Raw genomic sequence first — 24,151 nt, forward strand, 5'->3', positions numbered from 1 at the left:
CCTCTCACAGCAAAGTCCTCCATCGTGTGATGACTCCCCTCCTCAACAACCACAAAAAAATAAATAAATAAAAACACAAATGGCTTCAAAGCTTTCAGGAATTGCATTTTGTAACTTAAAACTTAAAAGTATACCTTGGTGAAGACGCGGAGCAACAAGGGGCAAGTCTGCAAAAATAAAATAATAGTGGCGTTGAGTGCAAATTTTAATAGAGAGAGAGAGAGAGAGAGAGAGAGAGAGAGAGAGAGAACCTTTTTAGGCATGATTGTAAGAGGCGACAGCTAACGTGCGCACTTTATGCGCAGGTAACTGAGGTAAGTGTGTTTTTGTGGGGTGGGGAAGGCAGTGTCCGTTGGGTGAGGGGAAGACCCTCTTTTTTTCTTTGGGCCAGGCCCATGGCTCATATCTGGTGAGGCGAGGTTCTAGAATGATCTTGTGGCTTCGCCGAAGACTTGTGAAGAGAGCTGTCGGAATATCAAAGGAAATAAGGGGAAAAGGAAGAAGAATGAGTGAGCGAAGGAGTGAGCCCTGCTATGTGCTAACAAGGTTTCTTTTTTTTTTTTTTTTTTTTTTTTTGAGAATGCAGAGCATAAACCAACGGTATTTCAACGTTATCTAAATTGCAATACATTAAGAAAACAAAGGCCCAAAGATTGTTTTTTATGCACTGAGACAGCCCAATTTCTCCCTTCTTTTGGCCAAAAACAGAAGTACTAAAACTTAGAGCATGATTTGAACTAATGGATTATTTCGTAATCATATGGCACCCTACAATATCTGAATGTTTTATATATGATACTCGGTTTGGTCAAATTTGAGATTGAATTAAATTGATGTTTAAAATTATAATTGATTTAATTTGACACTAAAATTTATAATAGTAATTTATATTAATTTTTAAATTAATTTTCATAAATAATATATTAATTTTATACGTTAATTTACAAAAATTTAGATTCTATGTTTAAATTTTATGTATCTAATATTTATTAAACTTCTTAAAAATTTGATTGACATCTCAATATTCTCAGAAAAACGATAATAACAAGTTCAACTTAAAAATTTTGTAATTCTAAAAAAAATAATTAAACTTTCAGAGTTCTATAAATTTTTATCATATAAAATTTTGATGAGAAATCTTAGTCACAATAAATTAATATACCACATCAATACATCATTAATGGAAATTAACTTAAAAGTTCATGTGAGTTAGAATTGTTAATTTTGAGATCTAATTAAACTATTAAAATTTTAAAAATCAAATTGAATATTAATTAAATCTATGAATAGACATAGACCTCATCAATTTTTTTATCATATATTCACAATATTTTTTATTTATTTAATTTTTTTAAGTTAAATCATATTTAAATTCTCAAAGATTTTTTGACTTGTTTTTTCACATGCTTACTTATATGTATTTATTAAATTCTTTTAAACATCTTTTCAAATTATTTTAAAAAATCTTTTTGTGTTTTTAAAACCATCATTCATTGCAGTTACTCTTTGAAAAGCGTTCATATTCTTCGTCTGACTTCTATTGTTTTCATAAAACTACACTCATTAGTTTTCATTATAATGAAAAAGAAGTTGGCTACTTCCAGAGATATTCTAGCAAAGGAATGCATCCTTTCAATTTTTTTTAATAATTAAAAAAAGTAAAATATAATTTTTTATTATTAATTTTATAAATATAATAAAAAAATATAAAAAAATAATAAAAAATTAAAAATCACATTTTACTCCTTCAATTTTTTTTTAACAATTGAAATCATCCATTTTCTTCTAGCAAATCTTCTTTCTCAAATCCTTTTCCAACAAATAAAGCACAAACCCACATTCATATTCATTTTCAATCTTCTTCACATTCTTCTTCTGTTTCCGAGACTATGGCTTGAACAAAATTCACTGCCTGTCGTTAACAGCGCCTTCAGATGCTAGCACCTCTAGGACAAATGTGACCAAGGGTAAGAAACCAATGGCAGCGGAGGAACCACCAACGTCTCCTCCTCCTCGATCCTCTTCACGACTACGTTCTACTCCTAAAGAATTCCCAAATCGTTCGACTAAAGGTAACCGTTGCCTTTTTCTTCACCCTGTAAAGGAACCTGATAACCTTGATCCTGTCGGCTTCAAGTCCCACTTCGGTAACCGCCCTCATTCTCACTTTGACTCCTTTCATTTCTCTTCAAGCATGAACTTCAAATTTCACGGGGTTATTGTGATTAATCGCCCTTTATGTTCAATATATTTGGCTAATTTAGACGCATTATTGGCTAAAAAATATTTGAACTTTGTTGAAAATATTGTTTACTTGCACGGGAAAAACCTTTTTAAAATTCAAAAAACAGTTTATCCTGAGTTAGTTCGAGAATTCTATGCAAATATATACTATCATGAAGAAATTGTTCATTCATATGTTAAGGACCATGAAATTTATTTAAATAAAGAATTCATCAGTGAAATCATTGATTATTATGACCCAGGTGTGAATGCTTACACCTGGGGTAAGTGAGATAATGATTTTGGTATTTCACACAAAGATGTTTTGCCTAATATAAGTTTGAACATTTTTCTCATGAATGGTGTCATGCCAAACCACCGGTCTCTAGGTTCTGTTAGAGCCCAACTACACCGAATCATCTCTCATATTCTCTTGCCTGAAAGTAGTTCGTATCAAAGAGTTATTCTCTGTGACACTTTAGTTCAATATATCATTCTCAACAAAGCTGAAATCTCTTTTTATGCATCACATGTATGATTGTATTCCCAGTGACAGAAATGTTTCATTATCATATGGCATATTTTTAGCCTATTTTTTTCGAATATTTTAGTATTGATCTAACTGATGAGAAACGAGTATAGAACTTCTTATCTGAAAGGCGGTAGTGCAGTGATACAATCCAAGAAAAAAGGGACTAGAACTGGAAAACCCTGTCATGGAAGAAGAAGAAGATGAAAGTCTTCCTCCCTCGGCTGTTGGTACATCCTCCTCCAACAAGTATTTGGTCAATGGAGTAGTGAAAGATGTTCTCCAAGAATTTGTGAACTTGACCAAATATTTGATCAACTCAAGCAAGCTAGTAAGAAAACTGGCAATTCAAAATGAAAATTTTTTGAGAAAGTCTCAAAGTCGGGTTGAAGTGCTTCTTAAGTACATTGACTCCTTAAAAGATGAACAGATGCAAACTGATCAAGAAGATGAAGAAATTTTAGAAACCGATGATGAGAAATCTGATGTCTAGTCCATTGTCTCTGTTACTGCTGCTTAATACTGTTTCTGTTGTTTATGTTATTTTTTGTACTCTTTACTTTATCTGAATAACTGTAATCTGATCGATGAGATTTAAACTTTGAACTGATGACTGTTTCTGCTTAATAACATTTTGTGCATGGCATATTTCACCTTCTTGATAACAAGAGAGGAAGTGAATATGTAAAATGAATTGAACTAATTAGGCTATTTGATTACAGAATTGGTGCTTCTTAGCATCTTAATTGGTGCTGCTTAGCACTGTGCTGGTTGCTATTGGTTGTTTAAATTGTTTTATGATGTTGCTGCATTATGGATTTTTGTTTTGTAATCTTAGAGAAAAGTCATAAAATTATTTCAAACTCTTTTATATGTATTTTTGTTTTGTATTCATGATTATGAGGGAATTACTTTACTAAGTTGGGTGAGCACTTAGTGGTTGAAAGTCTAAGAAGTAAACTTAGCCAAATTAAGTTTGGGTAAAAGTTTGGTTTGTCCCAAATAGAATTGAATAGAATTCTAGAAAATTGTAATCTTTGTGAAAGATAGTGGAAATTCCACCACAATTATGGTGGAGACCGGATGTAAACCACATTTAACAAGGTGGTTAAATCAAGATATATAATTGTGTAATTTCTCCTCTATTCTATTTTTGGTTTTTATTGTTAAGAGACAAAATAAAAATATATTCTACTTAATCAACTTAGCAGAAGTCACAATAATTTAGTATAATTCAAAAGTTAAATCAAGTTTCAAGTTAAAAGTGCACAAATTTAAAAAGGACCATCGATTCAACCTCCTTATTCTAAGTCATTGATAACCTTTAAAACAGTTTAGTTTGTTGCTTTGTAGAATGATGTATGTATAGGCATAGATACCATCAACAACTCCCTTGTATCAAAGTAGCAATTGGAAAAAGAAAGAAGGTTGGAAAGAATAAAGAGAATAATGATACGCACTCTTGTATGAGATAAACAATATTCTACTTCTTTGCTATAACATGCACCACGACCTTAAAAAAGAGACACAACTCTGAAGTGGTTTACAACATTATCATAGTCAATAATCTCTCACTACTTTAAAATTTCTACTTATTAAAACCAACTCCATTGAAAAGTAAAACATCTAGAGCTTCTGAATTATCATATCTATCTCTGAATTATCTATTTGTTTTGGGTATGATATCACTCCAACTCTCTCTCATTTGGAAGGAAAAACATGTCAAAAGCCGGGACATGTGCAATGAACATTACCTTGAATTCAGACATTCATTCAGTTGCTGAATCAAATAATGGGGTTGCTACCTAATCAAGTTTTCATTGACCAATCAAAATTCTTGTAGGAAACATTAACAGGGCCAGCATCACATAAGAGATGAGACAAAAGGCCTGATTTACTGGGACTCAAGTAATTAAGTACCCAATTTAGTATATCTTTCTCTGTACCAAAATCACCACCGAACCTGCCAATATAATAATGTTTCCATAAGATGGGAGGTATAAATGAAAATCAGCCTTAGCCAAGGTATTCCAAAAGGATTGAAAAAACAAACTCAGACTAAGGTTCCTTACATCAACTTCATCCAAATCTCATTTTTAAGCTGCTCATTTCAAGAAAACTGTTTGTCATTATTGTTTCACTTCAGAATTGGATGAAATGGATATAAGGAACTTGGTGCCAAGTTTATTGCTTAATATTAATTACCACTTTAAAAGCGGAGTGAGATGAACTGTTCTCTTCTCCAGGTCCACTTCAATTCCATTATTATTCTCAAAGAAGTCTCTTGTAGCACCTCTTAATTCATCTTCTACTCTTTGAGCTGAGAAGAATCTAATCTTTGGACTGAACTTTGAACCCATACAAAGTCCAAAGTGAATTAACGGATTAAACTTGACAAGAACAACCTGCGAATTGTCATGAACAAGTTAAACTTCTTCAAATAATAATAATAAAAAGAACACTAAATATAGCAGATGATATAAAAGTTAATATTAAAGTTTTCTGAATTAATTTGATCTTCCAATGATTTAATGTTTCAATTTAGTCGTCAGCAGAATCAATAAGTTGGTCTTTCAATTAGTTTTGTTACGCTGTTAATGTTATGACTTATGAGTGACACATCAAGGTGGAATTTAAGAATCTTTCAAAAACTAAATAGAGGCCTAAAATCCTTAAAATATTAAATTGACTTATACATGATCTTTTAAAGGTTATTAAGTGCAAACTCAGTATTATAACATTGAAAGAGTACATGACTATCTATCAACATTGAATATTGTGGAAATTTTTTACCTCCAATCGCTTGTCTCCTGTGCCAAAGGGTTTGCCTAAGGAATATGCTGACCTCTGATTGCATCTGAGGACACCATTTTTTATATCAGATATAGAAAAAGGGCTGCCTCCAATTAAATACTGAAAAGTGGTATTGAATGACATTCTTTCCATTACACCTTCTGGATAACCTATTCTAACAATAGCATGGATGACCATGGCATTATACAAATTTAAGAAGAAGGCAAGTTTCTCGTTTTCTGATAGTTCCAATAGGTTGACCCGATGGAGATCCTCTGTCATATTTACATACCTGCATTGAGTAAAACAATGAGAAATAACTTTAAACAGAATATTGAATATTCAGACACGAGGTATATCATTTAGACATATAGTATAATAACTATGTTCTCTTTGGACATACCTTTATCATTTACCGTTAAATGGTAACATTGTAACATTTTAGTCTTCTAACATTGTATTCCGTCGATTAATTTTAAGCCGACCCTTAAGAGTTATAATCCACTAGTGATGTATTATGTGTTGAAAAGTGTTATATTATAGACTCTCTAGCATACTATATGTCTCATACTTATAAATTATCTAAAAATCTTATTTTTAATTGATGTAGTTAGGAGTTGTCATTGAAATTAGTTATCAATATTAGCTAAATTAGTTAGTTATTTCAAAAATAGAATTACCATAATTGAAATAACTAATATTGATAACTTAGACTTAACAAATACATGGTTGAAATGTGAAAAACCAAATATTGATTTCAGTATATAATAGACTAAATTGAATTATACTAAATCAAAAACCAATATATAATCCATAAGTAGATGAACATACATCAACAAATATTTAATTTGCATCCAATATATATGCAACAAAAATTAATACATAACAAATTAACGCATCATGTATATTATAAGATTCCCATACCTACGAAATTCTTCACTTTGTCTAACGGCATCATAATCAATATATTGTCTGTCATCAGAAGCATAGGACTCAAGAATGGCATACATAATCTTGGTAAGCCTGTCGCCAACAACAGCTGCAGACTTTGGTTCATTATAATTTGTGGCATCACGGAAATTGTAGCAACTTTCGATAAAAGGTTCATGCTCAAGGAAACGGTATACGTGATTTCCCTCCTCAAAATCATGTTCCCTTCATTTTAAAAAAAACACAAAAGGTTGCCAATTCCAGTAAGAAAATATCATCAACTACTACTTGTGGCTCATATTGTTATCCGCCTGGTCTTCTTAGGTTCAATAGCGCTTTACTTACCCGAAAACATGGTGGATGAAGTGCTTCCTGGCTAACTGTTTTCCGAGCACTACAGCCTACACATTTGTTCCAAAATGTAAAGCATCTTAGTCTTGGGGGAAACAATATATGATACATTTACAAAAACAAAGTTTTGACAACTGTTTAAAAAGTGGGGGTACTAAAGAACATAGTGAACATGTAGCATTGGAATGGCAAGGCTTTTACGATCTAGGGATGTTGTTACCTACAATGAAATTGTATCGACTTAGATAATAAGGTGTTTGATTTACTTAAGACTCATTTCAACTATGCTATAATATAGACATTATAAATCACTCGTTATTCATATAATAATATAAAATGACTATATATTTATATTTGTAATGAAATTTATAAATAATTAAATAGTAGCTGATTTATGAAAAGTGTGATTACTATACTCAAAATTTTTAATTATTCTATTTGAAAATACTATATATATAATAGTTAATTTAATAACTAATTTCTGGTATTTTGAATATAATGATCAATATTAACACTAGCCATAACTTTTATTTGTAATTGTGATGTACCCTATGATTTAGAGGCACGGATAACTTCCTTTCCAAGTAGTACTGTAGTATTATGGTTATTGAACATTTGTTTATTTAACAAAAAAGTTCAACTAAAAATTAGTTAGTCACTGACGCCACCGTAGTGGATGGCAATCAAGTAATCAACATACCGTGCTGAATGAGCAAGGGTTAAGCATGAGTCACCACTCGTGACACCATATATTAATTGATCAATTCAAAACATCTGGGAATATTAGTTTTCTTTTTAAAAAAAAGGAAGTTATTGTGTGGACGAAATGAAGCATGAAAGACACCACAATTCCGCGCACTTTACAACTCTTGAAATTGGGCCCTTTGTGTGATTAAGGGCTTGTTTGGGTGAGCTTCTAAGAAAAGATCTTTTTTGGAGTTATCTTTTTTTAAAAGATCTTATAGAGAAGTAAAAGTAATTTTATATTTGGATATCTCATGTAAAAAGGTCTTTTTATCTATCAATTATGTTTGGGTATAACAATATAAAAGTACTTTTTTGTTTATTTATTACATGAAAAACATCTTTTTTTTAAGGAAAAAAGATCTTTTAAAAAAAGATGTAAATTACAGCATCTCAAAAAAGATCTTTTTTTTATTTTACTAGTATTTTTACTTTTACTACTAGAAATTTGCCAAATACGTTAAAAAATAAAAAAAGATCTTTTTTCATTGAAAAAAGATCTTTTTTTTAACAAAATAATGGCGCCCAAACATGCACTAAGCTGACGTTATAAAAATTCACGGGCCTTAGAAACTCAATTCTAACTAGTGGTGTCCAACGAAGGCCTGCTTAAGTTTCAGTAAATATAAATTAAATTTTTATACTTCATATCAAAAACACAAAATAAAATCGTATACTGTATTCCCAAAATAAAAAATTGAATTATCTGAAAGTATAACAATATAATATTTTTTATTTATAACACCTAGGATGTAATGTAACATAGGTACTTCTTGTGGTAGAGCTGTTTTGTTCCCCATTGTTTTGGAAACAAAATTAAAACCTAGTAGTGCACGAGTCCTTGTTATCATCATAGGCCCCCATGTGTGTCATTATTACAGCTTATGGTTCTAAACTTCTCTAGTTCTGTTCCATATCTAATGCTTCTCATCAATGCAGAAAACAAATAAAAAATTCTCACGCTCGCACCTTCTCCTTCACTTTTACTAATCAGTATCACACTTAATATTTTAAAGCAAGAGCTCTAAATTTTAAAATCAACAATTTCATATAGTTATTCTAAGCTTTTAATTGTAGGCGCTATAACAAATTATTTATATTTATTGGACACACGGAAAATAATTCCTAAATAAATAAGGATTTACAAACTAAAAATCTCAACTATGTTAATTACCAATGAAAACATTTTATCATATTTACTACATCCACAAAACTAATGTAATATTTTATTTTATTATATTTTGATGGAAGCATTTTGTTTTATTATACATACATCAGATGTCTAAATCGATTCATAAATGTCAAAAATAGTGGCTCTAAAATTTGGTTTCAAGGATCATTTATCAAAATTTTATCAATTCCTAATAGTATATACCGTAAAAGATATCTACAACAAATTAAAGAAACGAAAGAATAGTATAGAATACGTAAGCTGTAAGCATGCTGTATACGCATACGTATGTCATACGTACCTCGCTACGCGCGCAACCAAGGTATTCAACCAAAGCATTAACGAGCTCTTCGCCAACGAAACAGTCCCTCACGATCTTCATCCTCCTCCACCGATCACTGATCACAATTTTCTGCCGTACGAACCTAATCTGATCATAAAGTTCGTCTTTCCTATCATGATTTATAGGATCGACACCGTACACCGGCGGCGCCGGCGCTACGTCGGGACACTTCTCCGCCAGCATCTCCGCCACCCTCCGATCGAAATCGCCGCTTCTACGCAGCGAGTTAAGCGCCACCAAACCGCCGAACATCTTCTCGTTGAAGAAAATCTGCGGCACCGCTGAGACTCCGGTTCTCTCCATTAACTCCTTCTCACGCTCCCTGAAAACGTCGATGTTTATCTCAACGTACGGAAGTCCTTTCTCTCTGAAGAATTTCCTCACGGCGGTGCAGTCTCTGCAATTCGATCTCGAGAAGAAGGTGATTCTTCCTTTCAGTTGATTCACTTCCTCCTGTTTCTGCTCTACTACCACCTTGACACCGGAGAGGTTGAACTCCATGATTTCCACCTTCTTCTTGTCCGAAACGTCGTCGTTTTGGCGAAACGTCGAGATCCTCTTTAAGATTGCGTCCGAGAGGCCGGAGCTTCGCTGTCTGATGAAGGTGCCGATTCCGGAGGAAACGTCCTCGTTTCGAGGTGGTGACGTGGATTTTAAAGTGTGTGGCGGCGCGGGAGATGGAAGGAGTGAATGAGGATGGATGAGCGTTTCGTCGTTGAAATGATTTTGTTTGTTTGTTACGGCTTCTTCTTCCTCGTCGTCTTCTTCGTCGTCTTCGTTGTGATCGTCGTCGTAGTCGTGGCTGTTATCGGAATACTGAGGAGAAGCGAGATTACGAGATAGTAGGTCTACTTTCGGTTTGTGTTTCTCTTTTTCTTCTTCTTCTTCTTCTTCTTGGTAGTGGAGGTAGGGATGATCGTTATCGATGGGGATTTCGGTGCACTCAGATTCGGGTTCGGATTCTGATTCTGGTTCGGGTTCGGAAACCATCTTTTTTTTTTGGTATGGGAGAGAACGAAGGTAATGGGAAGAATTGAGAAGTGAATGAAGAAAAGAAGATTGAAGTGTTGGTAGCAGATAAAGCTTAGGCTTGTTAAGTGGGAATATATAAGGAACAAGTCAAACAGACAAACCTTCTCTTTTCATTTTAATTTTTATATTTTCATTTTCTCTAGTTTCGAGAATTTGGATATTCTCAAACAAAAATAATTAGAATATACTAGGTCTGTAATTAGAATATATATGAATTTATTTATATAATCTATATAAAAATGGTCAACATAAAATAACTGCACATACACAAATATCATTAATTAGTAAATATTTAATTCAATTATTTTCTATCTTCCAAGTCAAGTCATACAAAATATAAGTAGTTGTAACAATTATGATTTTTTTTTTTGTTCAATATAGTATATAGCAATTAAATTGCGCATTTATTCATATATTTTATATTTTAAAGTAAAACAAATTGTAACGCAGGCATATCTAATGTTAGTTAATTAAATTCTACAATTTATCTGCACATATCTACTTGATTATCTTTTTGGAAGCAAAACCGTGTGGAAAATAAAAACAAAAAATCCAAGGGAATGAGGAAAATGAGAAGGAATTTGCAGAGAAAAGTCTTATCCTCAAGATAAAGACACCCACGGAAGCAGCAAATAATTATTGCATGCAGCACCCAATACAAGAAGAAAACATATAATCGCAATTATTTTATTTTGTAGTTAATAGCAACAAAAAAAAAAAAACTTATTTTGTAGTTGGTGATGACGATGCCCTTTAATTTGTTTTATGTGTGAAATGTTCTTTGCCATGGTTCAAAAGTTCTTCAATTTATTTCTTTTCTCTTTTAAAATACAATTTACATACAAACACAATTTTTGGAGGAATAAATTAAATCTCTTAGAATCTTAATTTAGATTTGTCATCTATTCTTCGAAGTATCTGCCACTATGCATTTCTTGTTTTAACTTAATTGGTAAATATCCAAAATGGTTAATAATAAGAAATTTCAGATATGTCATTTGACTTCTTAATTAATTTTTATTTTTTAAGAACTTTTATTTAGTAACTAATTTATCTTGTAGTAAGTATATTTATCAAGATCTAACTATCTTACAATAAAAAATTTTAAAAATTTATCTGTCTAATATGTATAATAAAAAAAATTGTTGAATATCAATTTTACTCTAAAATAATCTTTGGCCCCTTATGGAAATATTAGACTAATTCATAGGATTGTGATTCAAAATTATATTCCTTCACATGAATAATCAATTGGATCATGTTGAGATTGACTATGTATGTAATAAGTTGGCTCCATATTTGGTGATGATCATGATGATTATTTCCGTAGAATAATGACCAATTGACCGTTGATGAGGGTTGTATATAGAGTTGACAAGATCCAAGAGTCAATTGGTCCATCTAAGGTGGTGGGGAGTTATTAACTTATTATATAAGCAAGGATTAACCCTAGATTTCTGACACTTGGATCACTAGCTAACAGCCTTTGCCCTTAATAACTAGCAAATATAATAATAACCACACAAGGTGATATAATATCACGATTCATGAACATTTTTACACACTCTTAATTAATAATAATTTAATTAATAGATACGAAATTATATCATGATGTAAAATACGAGTAATATTAAGACTAATAAAAATTTATTATTTTTTATTAATATTAAATTTGTTTTAAATCTTAAATTTTAATATTATAAAAATAATATATTAATCTAAAATATTAACTAATATTAATAAAAAGTATTGGTTCTGTATTTTTTTGAAATAATTTTATTAATATTAATTTTGTGCCATTTTCGCATAAGACACAAATGGAGAAATAGGAATTTATTTATAAATGTGAAACTGTTCATTGAAATGATAAGTAACATAGCTAGATACAATAACCTAACAAGAAATGCAATTGAATTTTGTACCTAGTATTATATTGCTGTTCTAACAGTGATTCTGTCGATTTCAAGTATATTTGAAATATATATATATATATATTGTTGACATGTCACTCTATGATTGGTGTTTTATAAAATCAGTTAATAAAATTTATTTTTAAATAAAATGTTTTAAATTTGCTTTGATCTAACTGATTTAAATAAATCAGTCCGAATCTTTTTTTTATCTTTTTCTTAAATCCACCAAATTATGTCGTTTCACAATTTCTTCTCCTCTCTCAACCTCACTTTTACATAAACTCTCTCATCTCTCATATTTCATTGACGCGAGCCGAAATTTTCACCTTCTATCAGCATCAGTTTCTCTCATTGTCTTCGACAACCTCATCGTCGGTCTCCTCTGGTCTCCATTCTCGGTGCCTTCCTTGCCCTCGTCGTCACTGGCGGCAGTAGCAGCAGCTCCCGGACCTGGACATCGTCGCCGCTCTGTGTTTTGTCACTGCCCCGCAGTCAGTCTCGCGCCGTCATTGCGCCCGTCGACGCTGAGACATAAGCAGCAGGTCCCCGACTTCCTCCTTGCCTTCAGCAACTCCTCGGCTTCCTTCGCACAACCTAGTCTCAATTTGGTGAGTTTTCAACAAATTTTTTTCTGTTCGTCTCTTTTGTGTTTGGTTGCTGTGTTTGATTTTTTTGTCAAAAATAATCACATTGAGTGAAGATCACCAATATGGGCAATGGGTATTCATAAAAAGATGAATTGTATGAATGATTGAAGTCAAAATTGGAGTTTTTTTACTATTTTATTAATAATTGTATAATTGGGATCAAACAGAATTAAATGGGCTATGCAAAAAATTGGTAACTAAAATTAAAATGAATTTTGAAATAAAAAGTAGTGATGAAAGGAAAACAGTAACATAAAAAATATAATTGCAGAGGTAAAATTGGAACGGAAGTAAAATTCAATTGAGAAAAGTAATACCAGAAAAATAATGTTACATAGCTAGAGTTCCTGTCCGAATTTAAGTGCTAGAAAGATGCAACAAAAATTTAGAATTTTATATTTTTATAGACTACCTACTTAACGGGATGATTTTAGACAAATAAAAAAGGGATGCATAGCATTTTTTCATAGCAGTATATGTGACATTAGCATTAGTAAATTGAAGTTGATACATTAGAATTTAGCAAAGCAAATATTCTAAAGAAGGAATAGGTAGTCTAATATTACAATTTCTTCAACTCAACCTACTGCAATTTTACTGGAAACTTACCTTTGCCATTCTTTTCTGTGTCTCTTCCCACAGGGATTGAGCAACCAAGGTTAGCGACTCCCTGCAAGTTCAATGCTATTAGGACGTTTCCATAGAAGATAAAATTCTTGCTTTATTACTGTCTTAAGCTTTAACAATAATAAGGTAGCAATACCCAAGAGAATGTGTCTATGCTGGCTGTTTCATGCTTTCCTGTCAACCTTCTCTCATTTCCTTCTCCATATGCGCTAATGTGATCCACATGGCGAAGCGATAGATTCAAAATCGCCTTTTTTATCACTTCGAAGCCTCCATCTTCCCTCATGCTCTTTGTACTAGAAAAAAGCAAATTATATATCATGAACTTAGAATTTTAGGAAGATGTGAACAAAATAAACAAGCAGCATAATTAAATCTGCATCATGAAACTCACAAGTTATGGTGAAATGTGAACAAAACAGAAAAAAGTAAGCACAACATATTACCTGAGGGCCAGGATAGCCACCAGTAGGCCAACCTAGAGGCCATTTCACATTTGTTTAAAGTAAGGTATACTCTTGTTCTATTCCATACCTTTGAAAAATTAAACATAAAACCATTAATTATAGTTGAAAATGTCAATTATCAAATATCTTTCTTTTTGGTCATTGATCTTCATATGTCAAAGAAATTTGCAGCATTATGCATAATATAGGTAGATACTAAATCATTTTAAACATAAGAAGGAAATAGTTGGTTTTTGGTTATCTTTCTTTTAAGAGCATAATATATACCATGGAACTTCAGCTTAGACCTTTGGGTTACTGAAAATTTCGGCAGCTTAATGTCTCTTGTTTGTAGGGATAGGCTCACCTTGTGGTGTGTAGGAATTGCAAATTACCTATGCAAGAAAAAGATTATATTGAATCACACTAACTTCATAATATTAATGTTTCAAGTTAACAATTCCTCTTTGCATGTTGTGTTTTTTCTTCATAACTTGATTTTAATTTATCAATTTTTTATTTAAAGTTTGTGTTGCATACAGAGCTCTTGTTAGTTTTCATTTTAGTCTATTTTTTTAGTTTAGGTTAAGATGCTTTATGAAGCTATCTCCTACTTCTACCTGTTCTTGTATAGGGGGTAAAATTTTTACTTTTTTACATATATAAAATTAGAAAGAAAATGAGTCTGGGTGCAATAGATGTTGATTCGGAACCACTCAATTCACAAGACAACGTTGAAGATTGCTTGATGACTTATGTAGAAGAGAATGTAAATTACACTTGTGATTGCGGTGGCAGCAGTAGCAAGTGTGTTGTTGTGACGGCCGATGGTATTATAAATCAGACATTTGAAACATCGGATGCAGCTTATAACTTGTATGTGCGTTATGCAAGGTGTGTTGTGTTCGGAGTTTGCAAGGGTGATACAGTGCATGGAAAAGATGGAACACAACGCAGAAGACAATTTTTTTACAACAAGGAAGGAAAGAGAGCCGATAAATACATTTCTAATTTGAACAGGAAGAGGGAGCATAAAGCGCTGACTCGTACGGGTTGCGAAGCCATGCTTGCGGTGTACTTTGACACCAAAACTTCAGCTTGGAGAGTTAAAAAATTAGTTGAGAAGCACAACCATGATCTTGTTCCCCAATGCTTGGTACACCTAATTCGAACCACCGTGGGATGAATGAGGCTCAAAAGGCTCAGGCAAACACCATGCACGATAATGGTCTACCAAGCTCTAAGATAATGGGACTAATGGTAGGCCAAGCGGAGGGTTATGCTAATGTCGAGTTCACAAAGAAGGATCTGGATATATAACCACATTGAAAGAACTCGTCGTGCAAAGTTCATTGGTGGGGATTCTAATGCAACAATTAGCTATCTACTTGGAAAAGTCGATGTTGACCCCATGGCCATGGCAAGGTACAGTGCTACTGATGAAAGTCGGCTGGCAAATCTATTTTGGGCATATGGCATTTGTAGGGCGGATTATCAGTGCTTTGGAGATGTACTTGCATTTGATACAACCTATCAGAAAAATAAGTACAGAAGACCGTTGGTAATCTTCTCGGGTTATAACCATCACCGTCAAACATGCATATCTGGGTTTGCCTTGATAGAGAACGAACAAACGGCAACATATACGTGGTTGTTGCAAAACTTTCTAGATGTCATGCTGAACAAGTCTCCTAGTGTTGTGGTCACATATGGTGATGAGACAATGAAGGCAGCAATTCAAGAAATCTTCCCAAATGTAACTCACTGATTATGTGGTTGGCACATTTAGAAAAATGTAACAGCAAACATAAAAAGCAAAAGTTTTTCCGACGACTTCAGAAAATGTTTGTATTCTCCATGGCATCCGAATGAATTCGAAGAATATAGGAAAAATGTGATAAAAAATATGGGTTGGAGGAAAGTGAATGGGTACAAAATGAGTATCAAAAGAGAAAAAGCTAGGTAAGCGCCTACTTGCGAGATAAATTATGTGCTGGATTTAGAACAACATCAAGGTGTGAAAGGATAAACAACTTCATCAAGAGGTTTATTGGCATTCGTCAAAGTCTTTTAGAGCTAGTCCAGAATCTTGAACATGCTCTATTATAGACACAACAAATTAGTTTCTCAATTTAAGACAGTGTACGGAGAGCCTGTGTTAACAACTCGCTTAGCTGCATTGGAGCTTTGTGCTGCAAATTTTTACACACGAGAGATGTTTGGCAAAGTAAAAACAGAGATTGAAGGAGTGGTTTCATTAGATGTTATAAATGAGGAAAATATATCAACTACTGTTGTGTTAAAAGTTAAGGAGTGTGACAGAGGGCAACATATATACACCGTACTTTATGAGCGCAACACCGAGAATATGGAGTGTGAATGTAGTAGGTGGAGTAGTGAAGGCATTCCCTGTTGCCACATGTTTTGTGCCATGAAAAGGGTAGGTTTACAGAAGTTTTCAGAAAGTCTTCTTTTGAGAAGATGGTCCAAGAATGCTAAAAAGTATATGGATGAAAGTTCAGCTGGAAGCACTGTGCAAGATAGAGAAAGAGAACTTTTAATGCGCTATGACGCATTATCAGTGGCAGCTACGTAGATGGTATTCTTAGGAGCTCAAGATGGTCCTTCTTTCCATGACACTATGAATAAAGTCTCTCCTTTGACCAAAACACTAGAGCAAAAGTCGTGCTTGAAAAGAGGAACAAGAGATTCTCCCATGCCGAACTTTGTTGGTGACCCTTCAATTGTCAAGACAAAAAGGTGCACCAAAGGAGAAAAAATAGAGAGGAAAACGGAGGTGCACTAAATGCAACAATGCTGGTCATGTAAAGAAGAATTGTCCTGTGAAGAATGAGGGTGACAATTTGGGTGATAAGATTGGTGGTGGCACACAGGCTAGCTTTGGTGTAGAAGAGGTCAGTCAAATTCAAAATGGCATTATGCTTTACTTGAATTAACATAACCTATTAAATTCTATGTTGTAGTTATACTTGATAGCAAGTTTGACTTTATGCCTTCTTTTGTCATAGGAGCTTCCCAAAGACCCTATGGCTTCTCAAGGGACGCAAGCTAGCTTCGGTACAGAAGAGGTTAGTAAGATACAATATTACATTAGTGGTTACATGAATTAAAATAAACTAGTAAATTCTATGCTGTAGTTATACTTGATAGAAATTTTGACTGCATGTATCATTTTTTCACAGGAGCTTCTCAAGGACCCTATGACTTTTCAAGATACATCAGTAGTGCCAAATACAGAATTAAATGCATCTGTGCAGTTAAGGTTTGGGCTAGGTGACTCAGAACTGATTAATAGCCATGGGGCTCCCATCCCACCATATGGAAGTAATCAGTGGCTATTACATGTATCAATAATAAGGGATGAATTATTTCATTGTTATAACTTAGTGATTAGTAAATTTTAAACTATTTGATATCCATTATGATTCGCTGAATTCCTTTCTTTTTCTCTCAAATTTATTTGTGCTGTGGAGAACACGTCGTACAACAAGGACAATATCCGAAGTTCATTAGGATGCAGTAGTGCATTGAGGTTAATATATGATGGGTCTGCTAGACTGTGTATCAAAGAAAAACCAGTAGCAATTTAATGTTTGGTTGTACTCCAGGAGAATTTTTTATTTCTTGAATCATTGTTTGAGTATTTTAGGCAATTTAATACCTTCTGATATAGGTGCAGTAACGGATTGTTAAATGTCAAATTGTTTCTTAGAAGTAAACATTTCATCACTTTGTGAACATATGCCATAGTTTGCAGATAGTTTTACTAGTCCTAGTGATTGATTTAACATCCCCTTCTCAAGTCTGCTTGTATCAGCAAATTAGAAGGTTATATTTGAAACTTGTGAAAAACTCGGTGAGTTGCATTTGGGAAGATTTCTTGAATTGCTGCCTTCATTGCCTCATCACCATCTGTGACCACTGTAACACCCTACCATAAAGAGTCTTATGCTTAAGTCATAATTCAGAGATGGCAAGGTATTACGACCTCTAAAACAAAAATTTAGTACGTATAGTAGTATGAATGATTGATTATAACTAGGAGTCTTTGTAGAAAAAGGGGTAAACAAAAATCACAACTCGAAAGCGCAACACTTCGATTGATAACATAACGAACAAAGGATAAGCCAACGCGAGATTATATATATACAAAGGAGTGTCAAAAACAGGAATATCAAGACTCAAAATCTGGTTGCGAAGATAACCGGTCTGAGCATAGCAATATATACATATGATAAAATAAGGAAAACCCCAAAGAAAATCCAAAGGGACACAAATACAGAAAACATATTCTCCAAAATCTCCTATAAGAGGAGTCATCACAGTTGTATTATTTAATGGAGATAAAAGTATCTAAGCAAAACATATAAGCCAAAACAGAGTCCCGAGAATAAGGTATCTTCGCTAATCCAGAAGTCTCCAGCATGCCTCAGCGAGAAACCTCACGTCCCGCATCTGAAAACCACAAAATCCGCATGGGTGAGAACCAGAGGTCCCCAGTATGGTAACAGCTTCCACATATATAATATATAATAATAGAGAAAAGCCGAAGGCAATCCTAGAACTTCCTCCAGATAATTCAAAGCTTATAAACAAACTAAATCATAAATGGCAACTGACTAAAGATCCTTCAGTCTAACTAATACTTCCCTTTCCAATTCCTTCAGACCTCCCAACCACCAATAGGAGTATAATATAGCAAACACAGTTATTTCAAACAAGAAATATACAAATATGAACAGATAAGGCATTTAGACAATTAGCAAGTAATATGCAGTCAAGTAAGCAGTCTCAAACAAATCACATAGTATGCATATGATGAATGCCTGTCCCTAATGGCTGATGATATCATCTGTAGTTTATATAGCCAACCCGACAAGTTCTGGTAGCTAACCATTGGACTATCCCTCTGTCGTGTCTCCCCAACTCGAGTTATACTCAATATAAACTTGATCATAATCATGATCCACATCCATCACCCTCAATATTGAATATTTATGGGGGTGAGCTCATCCGGAACTTTTACAGTGCCCGGCCACCCGGACGACATAGGGTCAAAAGAGCTTCGAGTCTCAACCTGGAGCACGTGGTGGCTAGCCACTACTTTCTCCCAGGGAAACTCTCATCTCCAACAGTGGAAGTGCAAACATTCACAATTCATTCAACAGCATATATGCATTTATACTTAGCCATAATCATGGCTCCGCCGTAACACGACAATAATCTAGTCATCTGGCTCATGGTTAAATCCATAACCAGCCAAATCATCAACAATTACGGCCCTTCGGCCCATGGTATAACAAGAACTTCCACCGCCATCCTCCGCATCTCACATAATCATCTTTGATCCTCATTGATCATTCATTTTCCCTTGCTTCACTCGCAAGTTACCATATTCACCAGCCCCTTTTCTCATTGCTAGGCATATCATAATGATTTAAGACATAAATGGTGAGATCGGAGGCTTTGAAGTATGAAATTTGGCTTTTAAAAACTCAAAAATCAACTTTCAAAAATCAACTTGTTGAAGGTGAGGAGGAAGTCGGGGACCTGCTGCTTCTGTCTCGGCGTCGATGGGCGCAATGACTGCGCAAGACAGACTGCAAGGCAGTGACAAGACACGGAGCGGCAACGACGTCCAGGTCCGGGAGCTGCTGCTACTGCCGCCAGTGACGACGAGGGCAAGGAAGGCACACAAGAATGGAGACCGGAGGAGACCGACAACGAGCTTGTCGGAGACAGTGAGAGAGACCGATGCTGATAGAAGGAGAAAATTTGGGCTCGAGTCAATGAGATATGAGATATGAAAGAGTTTCTGTGAAAGTGAGGTTGAGGGAGGAGAAGGGATTGTGAAACGACATAGTTTGGTGGATTTAAGAAAAGGACAAAAAAGAAAAAGATTCAGATCAGTTTATTTAAACCAATTAGGTCGAACCGAATTTAAAATATATGGTTTAAAAATAGATTTTATTAACCGGTTTTATAAAACACCCATAATAAAATGACACGTCAGCAAATTTAAAAAAAAATGTTTTGGCTATCTTTATGTGAGCCTCCCCTACTATTATTAGTTAATTTGTCTTTCTTAATACTAGATTACTATCATCCTTTATTACTATCTTTCGACGGACATAATTTTTTCATTTTAAATTGTTTTTCGCCCGTTCTTCCAACGGCATGGACATCCCGAATCCAATTTTATTTCTAAACAAATTTGGCACAAAACGAGGATCCGTAGTCCAAGTTATGTCCCATCAAAGTACGCCCAAAAATCATGTTTTCATACAAAACCACAAAGTGTCATTTTCAAAACAAGCCACTTTCAACTCTTTTCAAAATCAATCAAAACATGCCAATTTCATCCCTTTTCTTTGAAATCAATAAAAATATATTAAAGTCAACATCAATCCTCCTCAACTCACACATTGACACTTTACCACAATTCACAAAATCACTATCCCATCATTTTAACCCACTTCACCCAAGTGGCTCAAATTCAAACACATTGACACATCATATATTCTTCCTCATGCCAATTTTCAATAACGCCATTTTCAATCAACCATCATTGTACATAATCAACATCATACTCACCATCAACATGGTTTCACTCACAATTCAACCTTAATCAATCATCAAGCATATATCACAATATGCATATTTCTCATACATCATACTATCAAGGCATCAATAATCATCATCACATATATGACCACATTATATATATATATATATATATATATATATGGACGAAAGCCTGACGGAGCAATGCCGCGTGGAGGTAGAAGGCCTACGGGTCGTGAACTTCTTTTCCCGGAGAAGAAGCAATGACGGTATCCGGGGAATAAGCATCGGCTAACTCTGTGCCATATATATATATATATCAACCATTCAACAACATCAACAATTCAATGCCTATCTTAGGGCCTCTAGTCTAAGTATTTCCTACCACATTACATATTAGATACGGAAAACTGAGACCATACCTTAGCCGATTTTCCAAGCTCAACCAGAGCACTTCCAAACCACTTTTTCTCAAGCTCTCAAGGCCTCAACACCTCCAAGAACAGATTTTTCACCACCAAATCCCTTTTCAAGCTTTCTAAAATCACCAATCAAGCTCCAATTTTCCATGGTATATATTATGCTATTAAAAGAAAGATAACCAAAAACCAACTATTTTCTTCTTATGTTCAAAATGATTTAGTATCTACCTATATTATGCACAATGCTACAAATTTCTTTGACATATGATGATCAATTACCAAAAAGAAAGATATTTGATAATTGACATTTCCAACTATGATTAATGGTTTTATGTTTAATTTTTCAAAGGTATGGAATAGAACAAGAGTACACCTTACTTTAAACAAATGTGAAATGGCCTCTAGGTTGGCCTACTGGTGGCTACCCTGGCCCTCAGGTAATATGTTGTGCTTACTCTTTCCTGTTTTGTTCACATTTCACCAGAACTTGTGAGTTTCATGATGCAGATTTAATTATGCTATTTGTTTATTTTGTTCACATCTTCCTAAAATTCTAAGTTCATGATATATAATCTATTTTTTTCTAGTACAAAGAGCATGAAGGAAGATGGAGGCTTTGAGGTGATAAAGAAGGCGATTTTGAATCTATCGCTTTGCCATATAGATCACATTAGCGCATATGGAGAAGAAAATGAGAGAAGGTTGACAATAAAGCATGAAGCCAGCATAAACACATTCTCTTAGGTATTGCTTGAAATTACCTCTACCTTATTATTGTTAAAGCTTAAGACAGTAATAAAGTAAGAATTTTATCTTCTATGGAAACGTCCTAATAGCATTGAACTTGCAGGGAGTCACTAACCTTGGTTGCTCAATCCGTGTGGGAAGAGACATAGAAAAGAATGGCAAAGGTAAGTTTCCAGTAAAATTGCATTATGTTGAGTTGAAGGAATTGTAACATTAGACTACCTATTCCTTCTTTTGAATATTTGCTTTGCTAAATGCTAATGTATCAACTTCAATTTACTAATGCTAATGCCACATATACTGCTATGAAAAAATGCTATGCATCCCCTTTTTATTTACCCAAAATCACCCCGTTAAGTAGGTAGTCTATAAAAATATAAAATCCTAAATTTTTGTTGCATCTTTCTAGCACTTTAAATTCGGACACGAACTCTAGCTATGTAACATTGTTTTTTTGGTATTCCTTTTCTCAATTGAATTTTGCTTCATTTTCTTTTCCGTTGCAATTTTACCTTTGCAATTATATTTTTTTTTATATTACTGTTTCTCTTTCATCACTACTTTTTATTTCAAAATCCATTTTAATTTTAGTTACCCGTTTTTTGCATAATCCATTTCATTCTATTTGATCCCAATTATACAATTATTAATAAAATAATAAAAAACCCCAATTTTGACTTCAATCATTCATACAGTTCATCTTTTTATGAATACCCATGTGTCCATATTGGTGATCTTCACTCAATGTGATTATTTTTGACAAAAAATCAAACACAGCAACCAAACACAAAAGAGACGAACAGAAAAATTTGTTGAAAGCTCACCAAATTGGGACCAGGTTGTGCGAAGGAAGCCGAGGAATTGTTGAAGGTGAGGAGGAAGTCGGGGACCTGCTGCTTCTGTCTCGGCGTCGACGGGCGTAATGACTGCGCAAGACAGACTGCAAGGCAGTGACAAGACACGGAGCGGCAACGACGTCCAGGTCCGGGAGCTGCTGCTACTGCCGCCAGTGACGACGAGGGCAAGGAAGGCACACAAGAATGGAGACCGGAGGAGACCGACGACGAGCTTGTCGGAGACAGTGAGAGAGACCGATGCTGATAGAAGGAGAAAATTTGGGCTCGAGTCAATGAGATATGAGAGATGAAAGAGTTTCTGTGAAAGTGAGGTTGAGGGAGGAGAAGGGATTGTGAAACGACATAGTTTGGTGGATTTAAGAAAAGGGCAAAAAAGAAAAAGATTCAGATCAGTTTATTTAAACCAATTAGGTCGAACCGAATTTAAAATATATGGTTTAAAAATAGATTTTATTAACCGGTTTTATAAAACACCCATAATAAAATGACACGTCAGCAAATTTAAAAAAAAATGTTTTGGCTATCTTTATGTGAGCCTCCCCTACTATTATTAGTTAATTTGTCTTTCTTAATACTAGATTACTATCATCCTTTATTCTTTCTTTTTTTGGGTCAGGATCATCCTTTATTCTTCTTTGTCCTTTTTATGTTTTGGCCATCATTCCATCGTGGGCCTTTGTGAAATTGCGATGCCTTGGGAATTCAAAAATCCAACTCCATTAAATCATTGCAGTCCAAAGTGAAACAAAAATGTCATATGCTATGCTTTACCTTGTTATTAATCGATGATACTTATTGCAAAAATGGAGGCAGCTTGATAATAATATTATGATGTGTATTTTGTTTTGTTTTGTTTTTTTTTTTTTAAATCTCTCTTCATCCAATATCAAAGTAAACTCAGTCTCCTATAGTTGAATTGGGGTATTATTGGACCCAATTAATTTAGGTCTTAGTATCTCACAACTCATCAAATGATAGAAAGAAGGAAAAAAATGAATCAACTTCATATATAGAGTGATTACTACCTTTATGTATCCATAATTTTTTTTCTTTGAAAAAAACAGAGACAAACAATACATGATACACAACATGCATATTAATGGGAAACTCTAGTCACTGCTATTGTCATTTAATTTAATTTACTTCACAACCACTCAACTTGAAAAGAAAAGCTTGTTGCAGTGAGAGAAGTACAACAGCACAGTAAATTTAATTTATTGCTAACATTGTAAGTACAAAGTTTCTTTTGTCTTTTTTTTTTCTTTTTTTTTTGGTCCGAGGATATAATCCGGAACCGAAGGACACAATTGAAATGCTATGGTTCAGCCGTTTACTTCATAGGCCCATATTCATTTGTATTTTGCCATATTTCATACACATTGAACCCACCCACTCTGTGGGCTTATTGGCAAAGCTCAACTTAATTACTATTTTCAACCTTATGTACCTTGCAGCTGAGGATTCGCTCATATGGTAATAATTCATGTGTCTTTTAGTAAGCTGCATTCGGGTTTGAACTTGGTGAAGGCATTAAGTATTGAAAAAAAACTTTTAAATATTATGTGGATGAGTGTGTAATATACTTATGTTGTAATATACTTTGTCGTGTCTTAATTTGAGTTTGAGAAAAAAAAAAAAACTGAATTGATTAAAATTTAATTGGTTTGGATTTAAACCTTAGCTTTTTGTAAGTGGGCTCAAACTAATCCGAACTTGGATTGGTTCGGGTAATTAGATATTTGATTAAAAATAAAATTAAAAAATAAAAATAATTAAAAAAATCTTTTAAAT

The 24,151-nt window shown here is 33.8% G+C and overlaps 4 protein-coding genes across 4 annotated transcripts in view; 2 read left to right on the forward strand and 2 right to left on the reverse strand.

The window, feature by feature from the left end:
• Positions 1 to 263, reverse strand: part of LOC107475801 (histone deacetylase complex subunit SAP18) — a 3,274-nt gene extending 3,011 nt beyond the window's left edge. Inside the window, exons 1-2 of the mRNA XM_052257954.1 lie at positions 135 to 263; positions 1 to 41 (exon numbers count right to left, since the gene is read on the reverse strand). The exon at positions 1 to 41 is cut by the window's left edge and continues 88 nt beyond it. Of these exons, the coding sequence (XP_052113914.1) occupies positions 1 to 41; positions 135 to 263 (170 nt within the window). The remainder of the gene's footprint in view (positions 42 to 134) is intronic.
• A 4,005-nt stretch (positions 264 to 4,268) lies between these two features.
• Positions 4,269 to 10,172, reverse strand: LOC107475749 (uncharacterized). Its single transcript, XM_016095397.3, has 6 exons — positions 9,043 to 10,172; positions 6,821 to 6,876; positions 6,470 to 6,700; positions 5,546 to 5,837; positions 4,958 to 5,157; positions 4,269 to 4,715 (listed from the first exon to the last, which is right to left on the reverse strand). The coding sequence occupies exons 1-6, from the start codon at positions 10,072 to 10,074 to the stop codon at positions 4,562 to 4,564; spliced, it is 1,965 nt and encodes a 654-aa protein (XP_015950883.1). The 5' UTR covers positions 10,075 to 10,172; the 3' UTR covers positions 4,269 to 4,561.
• A 4,256-nt stretch (positions 10,173 to 14,428) lies between these two features.
• On the forward strand, positions 14,429 to 16,345 carry LOC127745003 (protein FAR1-RELATED SEQUENCE 6-like). Its single transcript, XM_052257955.1, has 3 exons — positions 14,429 to 14,905; positions 15,014 to 15,505; positions 15,887 to 16,345. The coding sequence occupies exons 1-3, from the start codon at positions 14,429 to 14,431 to the stop codon at positions 16,343 to 16,345; spliced, it is 1,428 nt and encodes a 475-aa protein (XP_052113915.1).
• A 6,080-nt stretch (positions 16,346 to 22,425) lies between these two features.
• Positions 22,426 to 24,151, forward strand: part of LOC107475822 (agamous-like MADS-box protein MADS3) — a 21,544-nt gene continuing 19,818 nt past the window's right edge. The window contains exon 1 of the mRNA XM_052257956.1: positions 22,426 to 22,628. Coding sequence (XP_052113916.1) covers positions 22,426 to 22,628 — 203 coding nt within the window. The remainder of the gene's footprint in view (positions 22,629 to 24,151) is intronic.

This window comes from Arachis duranensis, chromosome 2, assembly GCF_000817695.3.
Source record: "Arachis duranensis cultivar V14167 chromosome 2, aradu.V14167.gnm2.J7QH, whole genome shotgun sequence".
Classification (NCBI taxonomy): Eukaryota; Viridiplantae; Streptophyta; class Magnoliopsida; order Fabales; family Fabaceae; genus Arachis; species Arachis duranensis.